Source organism: Sorex araneus, chromosome 5, assembly GCF_027595985.1.
Source record: "Sorex araneus isolate mSorAra2 chromosome 5, mSorAra2.pri, whole genome shotgun sequence".
NCBI classification, from domain to species: Eukaryota; Metazoa; Chordata; class Mammalia; order Eulipotyphla; family Soricidae; genus Sorex; species Sorex araneus.
This window is the reverse complement of record NC_073306.1, coordinates 206,638,878-206,659,452: the sequence shown is the minus strand read 5'-3', so window position 1 is coordinate 206,659,452 and position 20,575 is coordinate 206,638,878. Positions and strand designations below refer to the sequence as shown.

The following is a 20,575-nucleotide window of genomic DNA, read 5'->3' as shown; positions in this document are numbered from 1 at the left end:
AGTGGGCGTGGGTGTGTGAGGCGCCTGCGTTGGGAGTGGCTCGTGCCCAGGGTGGGTTCCACGGAAGGGTCCCCTCTGGCATCCAGAGACGCTGAAATGTGCTGGGAAAGAGCGGCTGCCGGGATGCACGGGGAGGCTGACTGGCGGGCAGTGTGGGTGGGCGCTGGGGCCAGGCATGAGGGCACTCGCCCAGGCACACAGAAATCTGCCACTGGAGCCTGGCTCCTGTTTGCGCCAATTAGCTGTGCTGGAACTGGTTTTGTCAGACATCATTTTGCTTAAATTTGCAGTTTCCGAGAACCCACAGATAACACTTATTGTCAGTATTTTGTGGGTGAGAAATTGCTGGCGATATGTACAGTGCTGTGTGGCCAGAGTAACCCCGGCTCCTGGCGTCCACCCCCCGCACAGTCCCCTGCTCCCGCCGACTGTGCACTCTGTGGCATGTCAAGGGTGTGGGCTGAAAGAAGGGGCAACAACAGGAGCAGTCAAGATGGGACACCCTCCCCGATCCCCAACTCTCAGGAAAGTGACACGCTCTGGGAGGGGAAGTCTGCTCCAGGGGTGCAGGAAGGAGGGAGGCAAACCTTCAGCTCGGGTTTCCATCCTAAAGAAACCACTGATCTCTCTCTCTCTCTCTCTCCCTCTCTCTCTCTCTCCCTCTCTCTCTGTCTCCTCTCTCTCTCCCTCTCCCTGTTTCCTCTTTCTCCTCTCTCTGTCTCTGTGTCTCTCTCCTCTCTCTCTGTCTCCTCTCTCTCTGTTTCCTCTCTCTCTTTCCTTCTCTCTCCCTCTCCGTTTCCTCTTTCTCCTCTCTCTCTCTGTCTCTGTGTCTCTCTCTCTCCTCTCCCTGTCTCCTCTCTTTCTCTCTCCTCTCTATCCCTCTGTCTCTCTGTCTCTGTCTCTCTCTCTCCCTCTCCCTGTCTCCTCTCTCTCTCTCTCTGTCTCCTCTCTCTCTCCCTCTCTCTCTCTCTCTCCCTGTCTCCTCTCTTTCTCTCTCTCTCTCCCTCTGTCTTTCTCTCTATCTCTCTCTGTCTCTCTCTCCCTCTCCTGTCTCCTCTCTCTCCCTGTCTCTCTGCCTCTCTCTCTCCCCCTCCCAGTTTCCTCTCTTTCTCTCTCCTCTCTCTCCCTCTCCCTGTCTCCTCTCTTTCTCTCCTCTCTCCCTCTGTCTGTCTCTCTCTGCCCCCCTTCCTCTCCCTGTCTCCTCTCTTTCTCTCTCCTCTCTCTCCCTCTGTCTCTCTGTCTCTCTGTCTCCTCTCTCTCTCCCTCTCTATCTCTCTCTTTCTCCCTGTCTCCTCTCTTTCTCTCTCCTCTCTATACCTGTCTCTGTCTCTGTCTCTGTCTCTCTCTCTCTGTCTCTCTCTCTCTCTCTCTCTCTCTCTCACACACACACACACACACACACACACACACAGAGGCTACAAAGACACCGAATTCTGAGTGTGGCCTACCATGAACCGAGATCACCCACACAGGCAACATGGGACAGATCAGCCCTTTTAAGGAACGGTGATGGCAGGACTGGGGACTCGCTCACTTCACATGCGGAGCCTGGGTTCCATTCTGGGTGCCAGCACAGACTGGCCCCCTGAGCACAGAGAGGGGAGTCGTTCCTGAACACTGTCACAGGGGGCCCCCAAACAAAATTTCAATCACGAAGTACAAGTGTGCGTACAATGTGGAACCCTGAGTTCCGGGGGGGTGGGGCCCACCAAGGGGGCCCCTGGAGGCTGGGGGGCGCCTATGGGGGGTTCTCAGCCAAGCACGCTCAGGGCTCAGTGGAAGGGCCTGCGGCTGTGGGGCTGTGGGGCTGGGGACCACCCAGGCCACCCGGCACCAAGGACGCGGGGAGACCGTGTGGTGCCAGGGACAAGACTGGGGTTGCTGCAGGCAGGGTGTATGTCCTGCCCCTGCACTGTCTTTCTGGCCCCGGGAATTTACTTTTCGAAACAGTGATGGTCACTCTCCCCTGTGCCCTTTGGGGCCGGCTCTGTCCCTTAAGAAGCTAATCAAGGGGCCAGAGAGACAGTACGGGAAGTACTGAACCTGAGCTGACTCGGGTTCGATCCCCGGCACCCCAGATGGTCTCCCAAGCCCAACTGGAGTGACCCCTGAGTGCAGGGCCAGGAGTTAGCCCTGGGCACAGCCCGGGGGTGGCTCAGGAACAAACAAGCAACGAGAGTGGGGCTGGAGTGATAGCACAGCGGGGAGGGCATTTGCCTTGCACGCGGCCGACTGGGGTTCCATTCCCAGCATCTCATATGGTTCCCTGAGCACCGCCAGGGGTAATTCCTGAGTGCAGAGCCAGGAGTAACCCCTGTGCATCACCAGGTGTGACCCCCCCCAAAAAAAAAGCAAAAACAAAACAAAAAACAAAGAAACAAGCAACGAGAGGCTGGTACGGACGATAAAGAAAGTCTCCACGACACTCTGGGTTCTGTGTGGAGGCACCGTGGGGTCGGCAGGAATGGGATCCTTCTCGGAAGTCAGATACGGTGTCTTTATTTCTATTTCTCCAGCGTCAACCTAGAAGACCTCTTTGGGTTCTGACTAATCAGGATGCTCCCTGGGAAACTGCAGAGAAGAACTGGGTTGTCACGGGTGAAGCTCTAAGTTACTTACCAGCTCAGTGTTCTGAACCACGGCAGGTCGTAAGAACGATAAACTCTGTAGCCGATCGTGATGATTTCATGGAAGCATTTCACTTGGATGCCCAGGACCTGAAACAGCGGGAGCCAGGAACGTGCATTACTCCGAGCCCAGGACAAGCATCTAAGCAGCTTACCGTGCTAAGCACTTATGGGACCTTTAGCTGCCCCATTTTCACTGATTTTAAATGCCCAGCAGCAAAAGAGTATCAGTATTCAATATCACTAAAACCAAGGGATGTCCCAGAAGTAAACAAAGGAGTATTTTACTGAAGAAGGCCAAGAATGCCATCTCTGGGAGAAGAAATGAGACTGGAGTTTAAAATGTAAGTGACATAAGCAATTAAACTTTGCTCACAAGGCAGGAGTGAAAGTGCAACGGGGCAGGGCACTTGCCTTGCACAGAGTTGACTCAGGTTCAATCCTCTGTATCCCATATGGTCCCCAAGCCCCGTCCGGAGAAAACCCTGAGTGCAGAGCCAAGACCAAGCTCTGAGCACTGCTCAGTGTGGCACCCCCCCAAGCCAAAATAAATAAATAAACATTGGTCACAGGTGACTATAATATTTTATCTCTCATTACTGCACTGTGGGGTTTTGGGGGTGATTTTGTTTCTTGGGGTAGAGAAATGATCATACATTAAAGCTTATGTAAGTTTGTTCTTAACCATCTATTCTGTTAATAATTCATGTATTTCTTCCTTGCAAGGGATTAAAACCCTGCCAGGACAGCACCTACCTGCTCTATTATTAGCTCCAGCCCCGGGACAAATGACTTGCCCGGGATCATGCACTCTCCTGCCTGAGAGACTATCTCCAGCCACACGTATCTCTAACTAATCCATGGCACTCGAACTCAGCAGATCGGACAGGACCTGTTGCACAGACACCCACTTTGGCAGCCTGGTTCTACACCACTCTGTCAGCGCAGGGCCCTATAAGCATGCCGATTAAGAGGGTATATCAGGGGCTGGAGTGATAGCACAGCGGGTAGGGCATTTGTCTTGCACAAGGCAGATTCGGGTTTGAATCCCAGCATCCCATATGGTCCCCTGAGCACCGCCAGGGGTCACTCCTGAGTTCATAAGTCAGGAATGACCCCTGAGCATCTCCGGGTATGACCCAAAAAGCAAAAAAAAAAAAAAAAAAAGAGGGTATATCATTACAAATCCGTATTTGATGGTCCTTTTGGTGGCCTGCGATCAGCACTGTCTATCAATATTGGGACAGGCAATTCCTGAAGATGCAGCATCGTGACAAATGGCAAACTGAACCTGTATTACGACCATGAACTAAGGAATGAAAACACTGGCAAACTCAGCACACTAACTGCTTTAGCTCTGAGAACCTGCTTGTCCAAGGGCCTGTTTCCACATAGCCCGGACTGAAAAAAAAAGAATCTTTTTAAAAGAGTTAAGAACAAAACCTGAAAATCAGAGAGCGGGGTTGGTAAAGCCTGAACCGTTCTGTTTAGAAAACAGTTTGCCAAAGTGCCCAAGGATATACTGTGAGATTTCAGTTCCAGTTTTTCTTGGCTTTTTGGAGTCACGCCCAGCAGAGCCCTGGGGCTACTCTTGGTGCGAGCTCGGTCACTTCCACATGCCCAGTGGTTCTCCGAACCTGGCACGGGGAGCCCAGCCTGCACCTTCCAGACGTGTCCAGCCTCCTCCCGCCAACTTACCTCCCTGGCTCTGAGATTTCATTTTTTTGTGGGGGAAGGTCACACCCAGCAATGCTCAGGGGTTACTCCTGGCAGTGCTTGGGGAACCATATGGGATGCCGGGGATCGAACCCAGGTCTGTTGCGTGCAAGGCAAACCCCCTACCCGCTGTGCTATTGCTCCAACCCCCCCTCCCCCCGAGATTTCTTTTTAAGTTTCCCAAAATTAGCTTTCCCAAATCCACTGCTCAGGATTTTCTTAAGCTATTTCCCTCTACTCTACCTATTTTATGTGCAACATAATAAAAGAGTTTTAAGTAACCATGTACTTTTAGTCACATGATGAGAAAATACTATGCTAAATTACCAATATTTCTTTTTTAAAAAGTCAGAAGTGTGTTCTATAAATATTTTTTACATAATATCATGTCATTTTGAACAACAACAAAAAAATTCCTGGAATGAGGACAATGCTTAGGTGTTAAAATTTAAATGACTGGGGCCAGAGGGCACCAATCCAGGTTCAATCCCGGGCATCCCATAAGGTCCCCTGAATAGCATTAGATGTGGCCCCCAAAGCAAAAAAAATAAAAAATAAAAAATATTGAAAGATAAAATAACAAGTTCATGTTATTTATAAAAATCAGAGGGCTTTAAAAATATCAATGTGCATTAAAAGTAAAAAATAAATAAAAATTAAAAATACCAATGCACTGAAGCAATTTTTGTAGACACGTTTACTCAAGAGCAACCATTAACACTGTAGTGTCATTTAACTAAAAGGAGAAAATAAGGAGTTTTTAATAGCATCACACATTTTATGATGTTCATTACAGTTTGCAAGTAGATAAATATGGAACTTCTGGGTAAATAGAAAATGAGACTCAAAACATTCCCTTAAAATCCTTAAAATAGACCGGGCGGAAGGAGAGGAGAAACTAACGCTCCACACTGTCAGAAAACACCTTATGGGGGCCGGAGCGATAGCACAGCGGGGAGGGCATTTGCCTTGCACTCGGCTGACCCGGGTTTGATCCCCGGCATCCCATATGGTCCCCCAAGCACCGCCAGGGGTGATTCCTGAGTGCAGAGCCAGGAGTAACCCCTGAGCATCGCTGGGTGTGACCCCAAAAAGAAAAAAAAAACCACCTTAGAGGGAGGACCCTGCTGGCGCCTCTGTAGGAGCCTTAAAAAGTACCTTTGGGGGCAAGTTAGACAGCGCAGGGGTTTTGCTTTGCCTGTGGCCAAAGGGGGTTCAATCCCCAGTCCTGCACAGTCCCTGACAGCCCACCAGGAGTGAGCACTGAGCCGGGGTAAGCCCTGCGTGGGGCTGGGTACGGCCCCGAGGGCCAGGGAGACGGCGCAGTGGCTGTCACTGCATGGTCCTCCGAGCACAGAGCTCAGAGCACCCCAGCGCAGGCCCGGAGCCTGGTAACGGCTGGCCAAGACGGGCTCTGTTCCTGCAGGGGCACATGTGCCCGGGCGGGGCAGAGAAACCACCCACACACAACACGGAGAGAGCCAGGAGGACTCCGGGAGCACTGCCGGGAGTGGCCCCGAAAACCAAAAAGAAAAAAAATATCAGAAAGCGGGCCAGAGAGAAAGAAGGGTGGGTGGGGCACGGGCGACCCCGGGGCTGACCGTCAGCACGGCGTGTGGCCCCTGAGCACCACCAGGGGTCATCCTTGGGCACAGAGCCAGGAGTAAGCCCTGAGCAGAGCCCAGTGTGGCTCCCAACCCCAAAATAAAAGGATCAGAAGTCAAATACGCAACAACGTTTGTAAAAGAGTTTTGGGGGGCTGGATAGTGCAGTGCGTAGGACGTGCCTTGCATGTGGCCAGCCCGGGTTCAGTTCCCAGCACCCTGTATGATACCCCCAGCCCACTAGGAGAGATCCATGACCTCAGAAGCAGGACTAAGCTGTAGCACTGCTGGGCGCCACGGCCCCCGACCCAGGAGTAAACTCTGAGCACTGTGGACCGCCCTCCCTCTTACCCCCCAGCCCCCATCCCCTCTAAAAAAAAAAAAAACTAAAGAAGTGTTTTAGAGTGGATCTGGGAAGTAACTCGGGGGAGAGCATTTGGCTTGCACGTGTGCAGACCCGGGTGGAGTCCTTTCCCCCAGGGTGTTCTGAATCATTTCATAATCAGGTGCAGGAAATTTGGGACATTGGCGGTGGGAACGGAGGCTGGTGAGGGGAAGGCTGTTGCAACAATGTATGACTGAAGCCCAAGCAGGAACAACTTTGCAACTGTGTATCTCATGGTGATACAATTAAAAAAAAAAACAACTTCTTTTTTCTTCAAGTCTCTGTTCAAAAGGCCTGGCCTGGCCAGCACAGCGGGCGGTGCCCTGGGAGGACAGTGTGCGCCTGTGTCCCGGAACGCAACGCCTGAGCTCAGTCTGGCGCCCCAGAGTGCAGGTCTGACGCCCACGGGCCCAGGAACGCAACACCTGAGTTGCAACACCTGAGCGTGCAGCATGGGGGCCCTGGACACCTGCAGTGTGGGCCTGACACTGGCAGCCACACCATGTCAGAGCGGAAGTGGCACTTCTGAAGGTAAACAATAGCTCAAGTGAGTCCTGGGATCTCTAGGGCTGGACAGGTAAGCCCTGAACTTTCTCGCACAGGAGCCTCAAAGACTCCTCCAGCCCTGCGGTCCCCAGCCACATTTCTGGGAAGAAGATGACGCCAGCCTTTCCTGAGACCCGTGGCCAGCCACCGGACCTTCTCACTGCCCTGTAATGGGAGATTCTCGGGGGTCTCTGGAAAGGTTCCCTGACCCCCAGAGCCCCAGTGCCTGCCCTCAGGGGGCCGTTCTTCCTGACCCCGCCTCCTGCACGCAGGTACCTGAGCACCCAGTACCTGGGCGCCGGGCTACTTCCCTCGGGCCACCTGCCTCCCTGCCTTTCTCAGTCAGCGGGTCCTATTCCATGATCCGTTTTTTGTTCCCAAGAAAAAGCTCTGCAGGATGCCAGCAAATTAGCAGAGCGGAGAAAGCAATTCCTGACTCCCGTTCATTACCACGGTCTCCCCCAGGAAGTGTAAAATTAACGAGGACGGAAAGCACCGTGGAAGGGCTTATAAGAGCTGCCGTAAAAGGTTTTTGCGAAACTGATGGTTTCTCAATCACATCTAATCTCGCTTCTAAACATGCCCCTTTCCTAAGGGCAAAGGAAAGCCATGCCCCATGGCGCTAAGCGGGTCACTGGGTCGGGATGGAGTGTGGCGGGCGGGAGACAGGCGAGCTGGGTCCTTGCGCTTGGACAATGAACGAGACAAGGAAGAGAACGGCTGGGAGTCGCCAGGAGGGCGCGCAGAAGCCTCTTCCAGGAACCTAGTTCTCCCTAAGCTGCACAATACCTGGCACACAGCAGCCCCGGGAAGCATGTCTGAAGTGAACAAATCGGGAGTGTGAAACACTCGCTTGGCATAATGACCATCTCATAGGCAACAAAATAGCCAACTCCCAGGACGGCTTCCGCATGCCTCTAGCTAACGCCTTTGTCCATGAACAACTTGCACATCCGCCCCAAGAATCACATTCTAGCACTGCCCCAAGCCTTGCCCACGCTCTCCCCACCCTGGAATGCCTTCCTCCAGCCAGTCACCTGATCTAGAAAGCCAGGCTTGGGGGAGGGGCGCGGGGGGTGGGGTGGGGAGCGGGGCTCTGAAGCAACTCTCAGGGGCCAGGGGCTGCTCCTGACATATTCAGGCCACCGGGACGGATGTACACTTCAGTGCCAAGGCCTGGCACCAAGATGCTCCTTGGGCCCCGCTGGGGGTCTCTAAGGCTGCCCACAGTGCTGCTTTGGGGAGGTACGTGTGGTGTGAAGGACTCTGTCCTTGGGTCTGTCATCCAGGGCAAACAGCCCTGAGCTCTGAATCACTGCCCCGGCCCAAACAATCTTCCTTTGTATGACCCGCTCGACTGATTTGAAACCCATCAATGGTGAAAGATAAAGCGGGCAACGCTTAGGAAAACATAAAACACTTACAAGCAGCATCAGCATAAAAGATCCCATGCAGATGATCAGGAAAAACAATGAAATCATAGTCAGGGTAAGAATTCCACGAATCCACCAGTTTTTCCACCTGCAAAGGAAACGATTGGAGAGTCGGCATCTCGTGTGTTCTTGGCTTGGACGTGTGGCTTCGGCTCGGAGATGAAGCCCCCCCGAGCTCACCCCCGGCTTCATTTTCTATAGGAGCCAAAACAAGGACCGACCGACCCTCATCCAGTATTCCTTCCCTGAGCGCTCGGCTAAATTTGAAATCTGTGTCAGTGCCCAGGGCTGGAGCAACAGCACAGCGGGTGGGGCGTTTGCCTTCCATGCGCCGACCCAGGTGTGATTCTTCCACCCCTCTCGGAAAGCCTGGCAAGCTACCGAGAGCACTGGATATGCCAAAAACAGCAACAACACGTCTCACAATGGAGACGTTACTGGTGCCCACACGAGCAAATCGATGAACAACAGGACTGCAGTGCTACAGTGCTATGTTAGCACCCAACAAAGAGCCGATTTCCTGGAGTGAGGGTCAGAGAGGATGTGGGCACTTTAAAGAGCTCACCCAGGAGAGGCAGAAGCCGCAACAAAGGCCTGTGACAGGGTGGTGATCAGGGGCTTGGGTAGCCAGCGCAGAGGGCTAGAGGCCCCGACTTACACCCCAGAGGACACACAGTGGGCTGGAACCGCGGTGGCCCCTGCCTGAGCAGAGAGAAACAGGGTGATGCGTGACCGGTGCGTTAGGCCGGCGGAGAAGGCCAGCAGTGTCTGCAGAGTGAACACGCAGCACGGGCTTCCGGGGAGCGAGTGTTTTCAAAGCAAAGTGCCTACTGGAGCACACGACGGCAGTGACGTGAAGGGGTGAGGGGCTACGGGGCAGCGTGCGGCCAGGCCGAAGCGCAGGCTCAGGACCGAGAAAGTCCTCCTAAGTGTCCGAGTGCGGGGTCTGCTCTCCCCACGAGGCCTGCAGGGTCTTCAGGACCAAAGGCGCTTCTCATCCTGGACCTCTGCTCGACCCCTAGCTCAGCTCCCCTGCCGTGCTCCCCGCTGGCTCCCGGTGCTCAGACCTGGGGGGCCCTAAGCAGGAGTCTCCCCGTCGGTCCCATACCCCCGACACATCATCGGAGGGAGCTACGTTGCAAAAAAAAAAAAATGCAGCAGCCGCCGCACAGAAGATCCGGCCCTCGCAGCAGCTGCAGGCGGAGGATGGATGACCCAGGGATCGCAATCCTCTTCTGAGTCATTCCACGCCGGTTTGACATTAGAGGCAGAGGGAAGCTTTCCAGCTAAGTCCTTTCCGATTCCAGTCCAAATGCCAGGACGTCGATGCTGTGGCGACACGTGGCCGCACACGCCCTGACTCAAAGCAGACCCCCCCCCCGGCCTCCCTTTAACCACGGCAGCGGCAGGTTCCATGCATTTGTCAACGACGTTGCTTGCATCCCGCTTTCAACCACTCCCCTCGCGAGTCCGGACACTACTGGACTCCTCTTTCTCACAAGGTCCCCTTGTCTGTCTCGAATATTCCCTTCAGCATGTCATAGGCCCGAGATCTGAAACGCCAACATCAAGTCCAAACTCTACCCAGCCTCTATGGGGTCTCCGCACTGTAGTCAGATTGTACTTGCTGAACTTCAATTTTTTCCCACTATTTCACAAATTCCAAGACTATACACTGTTAAAACTATAAGCTCTGGGGCTAAACTAAAAATTAAAAAAAAGAAAAAAAAACACCAGAAGGCAAAAAATACTAAAGCTGAACAGTTTCACAGAGCCTTAGAAATTAACAAATGGATTAGATCACAGGGCTATTCGGAGATCAATCAAGTACCCCAAGACAGTCTCCTCATTCTAACCCTGTCCCATCAGCATGACCCAGAGTGAGCCTAAAGAGGCAACACACTTATTAAGATTCTTATTTACAAACAAACAAACTCTATTTCCCGTTTCCAGGGCAGTTCACCTGGGCAAAGAATTAGGACCCAGAGGTGTGCCTCAGAAGTGGGGGTAGAGGGATAATCACTCTGGTGGCAGATGTGGTGACTGTACCCCCAAACACACTCCTGCAAACCACAGTAACATCAATTAAAAAATCAATTGAACGTGACAAAACAAATACACAGGAACTTGGTGGGCCCCTGGTACCTCGCAGGAGTTCTGAAGAAGACCCCTCGGCTCTGGAGACAGTGAGCAGGAGAAGGAAGATGGCGCAGCACAGGCTGCGGACAGCCACGAATCCGTGCCCGGCACACCTGGGCACACAGCCCTTCCCAGGACTCTGCACCGCAGGACAGAGTGTTCCAGCAGAAGGCCAGCAGCTCTCCACTGTCCCCAGCTATGACGACCAGCAGTGTCTCCTGACACTGCCAAATTCCCCCTGGGGCTGGCAGGATGGGGCATCCGGGGAAGGGAGCAATGAAGAGGTGGATGTGCCTGACTGATGGATTTGAATTCCCAGACACCCTTTCCCGGGTCAGGAAGAAGACTGGGACAATCTGCCAAGAAACTAATGCCCCTTCGGCCACTGCCAGCTTCGTCAGAACATGTCCTTCTGCATTTTATATTAAAAATCTTAGGAGTGAACATAATCCTTGACTGAGCAATTTCACTTTTAAAAGTTTACCCTAAGGAATTGTAAATGGGAAATGTAAGCTGACAAAGAAAAATGTTCAATGCAGAATTGTTTTTAATTATGAAAAATTTAGAACAAGGGGCTGGGAAGATGGTTCACAGGATTGCGGTGCAAATAAAAGTTACAGTTGGTAAGAATTATGGAAACTTTGCTTTGAATCCTAGCCCTATTAAATATGGTAATCTAGAAGTGAAACATCAGAAACCTTTAGTGTACATTTCCTAAACTAAGGCATTTCTCAAGCTTCAGGCTGGTAGTATAATAAAGTAAATGTGTAGTGAAATTAATTTAGTATGTCACACCTATTTATTTATAAGTATCAAAGAAAAAATGAAATCATAGGGTATCATGAGTAGAAATGGCAAGAATTGCTTCCTAACATTTTTGTAGCAGTTAAAATATTCATTTGTCTATGAGATGCAGTGCAAAATCTCTTCTGTCAGTCAAGAAAGTGGGATAAACACTACATTATACCAACATTTATAGCTGCACATAGGAATCTGCATAACATTTTACATTTATTTTGCTACTGGAATTTTTTGTTTACTTGATTTTTTTTTTGTACTTAATATTTTAAATGCTGACGAAAGCCACAACTGTTGATCAAATTCTAGAGTGTAACTTAAAGAGATAGCAAGGCTCCAATATTAAAACTTATTAAGTTTGAAATCTATTTTTTTAATGTGAAAAGATTGTTCTATCTCACCACAGGGTCAATACTTCAGCCCTTGTCTGAGTATTTACTAATTAGCCGTATGTTGAGGACTGAGCCCTCTGTTTTATTCTGTTCGCATGCTGAGTTTAGCTGGCCTCTGCGTTACCATCCCATCTAATCTGGTGCGCTCCGGTCAGATGTCAGGACTGAGAAGCTGGGAGGAGTCAGAGACTTCAGGACTTGGGGCCCGGGCCGGTGAGCTGATGTGGGAAGGGGGCTTCTGGGGATTCCAGAAGTTCGGGGGTGATGATCCCAGAGTTCTCAGCCTGGACACCTGAAATTTGTCATCGTTTGGTGTCTCTGCAGGGCGTATGAACGAAGCGGAGGAAGTGAGCCTTAGCGTGGCCTTAGCGGTGGGGTCTGGGTGTGGGCCCTTCCCAAGGGCGGCCCACCAGGATTTTTCAGCCAGGCAGACTAAAGTGTCTGTGAATTTCAGCGGCTTGGCAAGCATCTTTTCAGAAATTCAGTCAAGAACTGGGAGAGCTGGGCCGCTGGTATAAATTTTGTGCTTTACGTTCCTAAAGCACACCAGAGAGGATAATGTAAAATTAGCTGCAATCCGGGGACTAAATATTCCAAAGGACAGCAAACATAAAATGGAAAAGGGTCGTGAGGCTTTGGATAACGAGGCCTTGGACCAAAATGGTATCAAAAGAAAAGTTACCTAGTTCTGCCTAGCATTTGAATAACAGGGATCAGAGAATACGGCATTTTTTTTTTTTTGCTTTTTTTTAGGTCACACCCAGCAATGCACAGGGGTTACTCCTGGCTCTACGCTCAGGAATTACCCCTGACGCCGCTCAGGGGACCATATGGGACGCTGGGAATCGAACCTGGGTCGGCCACGTGCAAGGCAAATAAATGCCCTACCCGCCGTGCTATCGCTCCAGCCCCAAATGACATTTTCTTTATGAGATATTCTGGTGCCAGAAAAGGCAAGCTGGTGTGGTGAATGGATCACTGGCTTCGGCAACCTGACAGCTGGGGAGAGAATCCCAAATATGCATCTTAACTAGCTCTGTAGCCTTTACTAGTTAACCTCGCAGCCTCGGTTTTCTCAGACTCCACAGATTTCAGGTCTTAAATGAATGGACAGCAAACCCTTAGTCTCATGGCTGGCACGGAACAACAACAAAAAGTATGTCTCTTCTTTCATAGCGGCAAAACTTACACAAGTTAAATTGTTAGTGCACAGATGGGATAGCCCCCAGCTTATCTCTGCGACCATTTATATTCACCTGCATCCAAACGTACCGTGAAGATAAACCGGACAGAGCCTTCTTGAGGATCTCAGGCGTTCTATCCGCAGATGGTGGGATTTCTGGAATATCAGAGTCGGGTCTGGAATCCAAATCCCCATATCGGTCATCAATATCTGTTTCCTATCATCAAAGGGAAAAGAAAATTACTTTTGCAAAGTGGGAAATAAAGCAAGTGCTTGCCAATGCACTTAATTCTTGCTCTGTGTGTCCAATCTGTTGCATAACTTGAAACAAAGAACACACTATTAATTTATCTTAACTATCACACTCCAGTAATACTTCCTTATTAGAAGTTCACTCTCTACCACTGTTTCAGGAATTAATTTACATAAAAGGACACAAGCAACTCTTGTATTACTTAAGTCAGAAATTAGCCACAAGAACCAAACATTTGGGGCAGACAGAGGCGTCTCTGCCGGCTGGAGAACAAGCTTCTCATGTGGGGAGCACAGACTCAACACCCGGTTCCTGAACACCCAGGCTGGGGAGGAAGAGGGCTTTATATTTAATTATAAAGATTAAATATAATCTTTATAAAAATAAAGATTGTATTTATTATATTTGACAAATATAATCAAATATTTATAATGAAACTACTGGAGTGGGAGAACAAGATGCAAATTTCATACAGACTCTGATAAAACTATGCACAATCCTTTGTTTCACTTGGGCACGATCAGTATCAATGAGAACAGTGGTCGGAGAGAGAGGACCGAGATTAAGACGCTCGACCGCCTGGCGGAGCCAACCCTGCTTCTAATCCTGGCACCACCACATATGGTCCCCCGAGCACCAAGAGGAATGACACGTCAGCTCAGAGCCAGGAGTAAGCCTTGAGCCCTACTCGGTATGGCGCGCGCGCGCGCACACACACACACACACACACACACACACACACACACACACACACACACACACACACACCAGCTCTTTTTTTTTTCTTTTTAGAGGGCTTTTATTTCAAATTCCAGCAGTCAGAGACAAGGAGGGTGAAAGTCACAAAAAGAAATAAATGGACATCAAGGTATATACATCAATACTTTATACTTAAGGGGAAAATGCGATATTCTAAACTAACATAATTCATCAACACTATTAAAAAATTCCCAGAATAAATACAAGCATTCACGCGCATATCCTAACAGAAGCTAACTCAAATGGCTCAAGTGAAGATGACTCCACACTTGTCAATCACTGCACAATTAGTAAGAGAGAATACTGGGCTGACCCAGATGACACCAGCTCTTTTTCACTTAAGTGCTGCTGTACCTCGGTTAATGTCTATCATGCTGCTAAGAACCTGGGCATCTATGCTTTAAAAAAAATACCAACTTGAGTTCTCAGGGTGAAGAGATCTCCCAGAGGGCTGGACACACCCTCTGCACCCTGGGGCCCTGGACTGCATCCCTGCCACTCCCCGGGGCACCGCAGGGACAAGAGCCAGAGCAAGGCGCTGGGCAGAGCCCCTGATGCAAGGCTGGATACGGGGCCTGTCAAAACAGATGTTTACTCTCTTCTTGGCAAATACCGAGAAGCGGAATTGTTTGCTTAGTGAGTAATTCTATTTTGTTGTTTTGTTTGGAGGCCACACCCAGCAGTGCTCAGGGCTGACCCCTGACTCTGTGCTCAGGGATCACTCCTGACAGGGTTCGGAGGACCCTATGGGGTCCTGGGGGTTGAACCCGGGTCGGCTGTGGCAAGGCAAATGCCTTACCTACCACACTATCGCTCCAGCCCAAGTTACCTTTTTTGTGTGGTAGAATGTAATGGTTTCCTTTCATTCTCTTGCACGTGACCATCCGGTTTTCCCATTACAGTTTATGAAGGGACCGCTGGGCCCTCTTTGTAATGTTCTTGCCTTCTTCATAGAAATTGACAATGTACATAATGGTTTGTTTCTGGCTTCTTTGATGTTAGACTGCTGTTAATCTACGTCTCTGTTTTTATGCTCAAACCATCTTCTGATCGCCACATCTCTGCAGGCTAGCTTGAACTAGGGACCCAGGAGGCCTCCTGCTTTGTCCTTTCTCAGGATTGCTTCAGCTAGTGGGGGGTCTTTGTGATACCAAAAGATGTTCACATTATCTGTTCTATTTCTATGGAAAACTGCTATTGGGATTTTGACAGGGGACTGCTCCAAATCAACGGTAGTACAGTCTCGAACCTGGGTAGCAGAGACAGTTAGCAATGCTATTTCTTCCGTGAGTATATACCATCTCTCCACTGAACTGTGACTTCTCTCACGAGTATCTTACACCTATCAATGTGTACTGATCACTCCCATCATTCAATTTAATTCTAAGTATTTTTACTCTTTTTGATGTCATGAATGGTAGTTTCTTCTATTTCTCTTTCTGTTGTGTAAAGAAAAACAACAGACTTTTGATGCAGATTTTCTATCATGCAATGATATTAAATTCATTTATTAACTCAAGTCATTTGGTGGAATCTTCAGCATTTTTGAAATATAGAATCATGTCACCTCATACAGTGACTGTTTTACTTCTTCCCTTCCAATCATAATATCTTTTCTTTTTTCTGATTCTACAGAATTCTAAGAACATGTTGAATAAACAGAGCATCCTAGTCTTGTCTTAAGGAAAATTATGTGACTTGATGATTATATATCTGCATATGTATGTATATACATTTATATATGTATGTATATACATTTACACACATTATAATACATTATATTATAAATGTATACATACATAGCCTTATTTTGAACTATATTCCCAGGCCTGACTGAGAGTTTATCATAAGTAGATGCTGTATTTTTTTTTTTCTCTTTGGGTCACACCTGGCGATGCACAGGGTTTACTCCTGGCTTTGCACTCAGGAATTACTCCTGGCAGTGCTCAGGGGGACCATATGGGATGCTGGGATTCGAACCCGGGTTGGCCGCGTGCAAGGCAAACGCCCTACCCGCTATGCTATCACTCCAGCCCCTAGATGCTGTATTTTATCAATTGCCTTTTCTTACATCTATCGAAATGACTCATTTTATCCTTCACTTTATTAATATAATGTGTTAATGTTATTTACAAATGGTGAACTATTCTTGCATCTTTGGATAAGTTTCATTTGATCACCATGTGACCCTTTTTGTGTATTGCTGAATTTGGTGTGTAGATAACTTTTTGAGGCTTTTCGCATCCATCTTTATTAGAGATACTAGCCTAGAAATTTTGTTTTCTTCTGGGCCACACCCAGTTGTGCTCGGGGTTTATTCTGGGTCTGTGTTTAGGGATGATTCCTGGTGAGGCTGGGGGACCAGAGAGGTGCCAGAGATCAAACCCAGGTTGGTCATATACAAGGTAAGTGTGTACCCATTGCACTATCTCTCTAGATTCCTGTAATTCTTTTGGAGGCATCTTTTTCTGGGTTGGGCGTCAGAGAAACACTAGCCTGTAACATATATTTGGAAGCAGGCTTGCTGACTTTGAGAAAGGGAGTTTGTGAAGAACAGATGTTAATTCTTGAATATTTAGTAGGAGTTGCCAGTTATGTCATCTGGTCCTATACTTTGCTTGCTGGAAACTTTACGATTACTGATACATCTTCATACTATTATTTAGAATTTCTAATTGTAATTAAAGTTTAGAAGACAACATTTCTAAGAATTTGTTTACTTATTCTCAGTTTTCAATTTATATATAATTTTAACAGTAATCTCCTAGTGTTCTCTGATTTTTTTGTAAAATAAGTTGCAATGTTTCCTCTTTTTTTTCTTTCTTATTTTTTCTTTTAATAATGTACGAGTACTGCTATTTGTTACAATGTTTCCTTTTAAATTGCTTATTTTGTATGATGCTCCCTTTCAGATTTTGTGTATTCAGCTGAAAGTTTGCCAATTTTAGTTTTTATTCATTTTTTCATTTTATTGATATATTTTTATTTCATGCCAATAATTTTTGCTTTTCCCTTACTTCTACTAACTTTGACTTTCACTTGTTCTTCTTCTTCAAGTTCCTTTGGGTATGAAATTTGATTGCTGGAGACTGCCTGATTCTTGATCACCCTTTTTTAAATTTGATTTTATTTTTATAAAGTTGTTCACAATAGTTCATTACAGATAATATTCAAACACCAATCCCACCATCGTGCACCTTCCCACCCCCAAAAAAGTAAAGTGTGTGAAGATTGTTGTATTTCATCCCGGAGCCATTTAAGCCCTTGTATAAGAGATTCCAAGCATGTATATTAAACCCAAACAAATATATGCTACTCCCGGTACATCAGTGGGCTAGACTATAAGAGGCTGTACGGCTGCATTTGTAGCCACGCACTCCAGGACACTGTGTGTCGCTCTCTTCTGGGAGCTTTAGCTCATAGTCTCTAGATCTTGGCCGCTGATGACATTACATGGCACTGTGGACAGTTTGTGGGTGTGACTGCCAAGCTACTGGAAAACTGGGGAGCTGGGGGGAGGAGGCCCAGTCCTGTTCCGAGCAAGTCTGGAGATCCCAGTCACTGATCCCGCATACCTGGGTCTTTCTGCAAGTTCCCTCATAGGTGAGGCTTGTCCAAGCCTGTGGAGAGGAGCCTTGAGCATAGCTATGCGGTTGGGTTCTGGAATTTTTTGGCTGCCAGGGTTCTGTTGGGGCAGGGAGGGAGACTCAACCCGCCCCACCCCTCACTCCGAGCTGCCCTGGTGAAGACAGCCTGGTGCGGGGACAGGATGTTCTATGTATCACTTTTGAAAGTGCTTTTGCCGTCGCCCTTAAGCTTTGGTCCATTATAGATCCATGTTAGCAGAATTCATTTGTTTATATTTTTAAGAATTTCTCTCTTTACTTTTTGGGTGACCTTTAGTTGCTTGGTAACATTTTTTAATTAGGAAAAATATTAACTTGGGATTCTATTATTTATAATATTATTGATATTTTTATACACACCATTTCGATATTATACCTATCGCCCAAGTGCCCACATTGCTCTGCCAACATCCAGAGCACCCTTCAGTTTATTTGGGTTGTTTCCATGTCTTGGCTAATGCACTAGTGTTGGCATGAACACAGGTGTGCATATATCCTTTCAATTGTTTTTGTCTTTGGGAAGGTAGATGCCAAGAAATGGTATTGCTGGGTCATATGGGAGACCTACGCTTACTTTTCTGAGAAATATCCGTGTTTCTCTACACAGAGACTAAACCAGCTGACATTCCCTTCAACCGTGAATTTTCCTTTCTCTTCTCATTTCCTTTCTCACAACATCCCACCAACACCTGTTATTTCTAGATCTTTCGATATATGGAATTATCACTGGCATGGGTTATATCATTGTTTCTATTTGTGTTTTCTTAATAATAAGTAACGATGACCACTTTTTCATGTGCCTTCTAGCCACCTGCGTGTTTTCTTTGGGGAGGTGTCTGTTCATCTACTCACCTTTCTGATGGGGCTGTTGGATTTTTGTTGTGGTTAAACTTTGTGAGTGCTTCATAGATCTTGGTTATTAGTCACCTATCTGATATACTGTGTGCAAATATTTTCTCCCATTCCATAGGACATCTATTTATTTTGCATGAGGAAATCTTTTTAAATTTGATATAGTCACATTTATTTTTGCTTTTGTTGTCTTTGTCTTTGTGACCTGCCTGTTGGTGACACCTCTGGTGGCCATTTCCTGCAGAGTCCTGCCTAATTTTTCTTCGATGTATTTTATGGATTCTGAGATTTTTCATTCGCTCTGCATTGACTTTCATGAGCGGTAAGAGAAAATGATTTCATGTTTTTCACAAGTGCCAATCCAGTTCTCTCGACACCGTTTGCTAAACAGATTTTCCCTGCTCCTTTTCATGTATCTGGCTCCTCGGTTCAGATTAACTGCTATACGTCTGAGGGTTTATCTCAGAACTCAATTCTGTTCCATTGGTCTATGGGTCTTTCATTCCAGTCCCACACAGCTTTGGTATTTATAGTTCTGGAGTATAATTCTACGCTGGTAAATGCTCCATCTTCTTTTGTCTTAGAGTTCCTTTGTCTATTCAGGAGTTTTATGGCTCCACACAAATTTTAATAAAAAAACAGCCTTGGGAGAGCTTTAAGTTTATTCATAAAGCGATAAACTTTTGTTTACTGCTTCCTTATTTAACAATATGAAATAAATGTGTCATTATACCAAATGGCAATTGAAACAAGTATGTTGACTTCTTACTGACTCTGAGCGTCAGCTCACCCCACGCCAACTAGGGAGAGACACTGACTAATGAAGCATCAGCCATGTCAATCGGTCTCTGACCCCTAGAACACTGGGACGCTAAGGCTCTCCTTTCCTCTTCCCTTCCCTCTGCCCTTTCCCTTCTTCTCTTCCTTCCTTTTCTCCCTTCTTTTCCTTTTAAAAAAAATTCAAAATTTTATTTTCATAAAGTTGTTCACAATAATTGATTCCATTCAATATTCAACACCAATCCCACCTCCATGACATGTTCCCAATGCCAGTATTTCAAAGTTTCCCACCACCACTCCAGCCTGCCCCACCGCCAGATGCTGGATCATTTATTTTTATTGCTTGTTATGGATAGTAGAAGATGTCTGTCAGGGTCTATCAAACAGTGATTCAACAAAAAAGCAAAAAAAAAACCAAACAAAGTAGTATGAGATATCACACAGCCACACGCTCCTTCCTTCCTTCCTTCCTTCCTTCCTTCCTTCCTTCCTTCCTTCCTTCCTTCCTTCCTTCCTTCCTTCCTTCCTTCCTTCCTTCCCTCCTTTCTTTTTTCCTTTTTCACCTTCCCTTCCCTTCCACCCACTTACTCTCCCCTCTGTTCCTTTCCCGTCCCTATCCTACCCTGCTCTATTCCATAGTATCAAGGGGTGGTATCAATGGCGGTGACGAACGGAAGTTACTGCATATACAACATCACCATGTTGCAGAAAAAGCAATAGGCTAGGAATCAGGAATTATAAGTACTAATTCCACTTCGACTATAATTTCAAACTTATCCATTCACAGCGTAAAGCAGTTCAAAGGATTAAGCACTAATACCACAAAATTCCAATCTCTGGTTTCCCCATTTATAAAAAGAATTCAGACTAAAATCTAAACAACACTCTCCTAAACAACAAATTTTTTTTTAATTCTTATTTATTTATGTGCAGGCAGGGTTGGGGGGTGGAAGTCATCAGGGGTGCTGGGCAAGAGCACAGCAGTAACGCTTTCAACAAGGCACTTCAAAACCAGGCTGGCAATAACAGTAACGATGTGCTGTAACATTATCAAGAAAGAAGTCCAGCTTTTATTTTTATGATGCTGGCTTTTAAAAAATTTTTATATACCTTCACTGTATCACTGTCATCCCATTGTTTGTCGATTTACTTGAGCGGGCACCAGTAATGTCTCTATTACACTCAGCCTTGATATCTTAGCAGCCTCTCCTTACTCGTCTTTCCCAACAATTGGAGGCTGTTACTGTTTTTGGCATATCGAATACGCCACGGGGAGCTTGCCAGGCAGGCTCTGCGTGTGGTTGGGATACTCTCGGTAGCTTGCCAGGCTCTCTGAGAGATTATATACCTTATTTTAAAAAAAATTTTTTTATTAAAGAACTGTGGTTTACAGAGTTATTGAAAGTTGAGTTTTAGGCCTACAAAATTTCAACACCACCGATGTCATCTTCCCTCTACCAGTGTTTCCATATTCCCTGCCCA

General features: G+C 47.4%; 1 protein-coding gene across 1 annotated transcript in view; it reads right to left on the bottom strand.

Moving 5' to 3' along the window:
- CDS1 (CDP-diacylglycerol synthase 1) overlaps positions 1 to 20,575 on the bottom strand; it is a 73,697-nt gene that overhangs the window by 39,062 nt on the left and 14,060 nt on the right. Inside the window, exons 2-4 of the mRNA XM_055139229.1 lie at positions 12,913 to 13,040; positions 8,303 to 8,399; positions 2,620 to 2,717 (exon numbers count right to left, since the gene is read on the bottom strand). Of these exons, the coding sequence (XP_054995204.1) occupies positions 2,620 to 2,717; positions 8,303 to 8,399; positions 12,913 to 13,040 (323 nt within the window). The remainder of the gene's footprint in view (positions 1 to 2,619; positions 2,718 to 8,302; positions 8,400 to 12,912; positions 13,041 to 20,575) is intronic.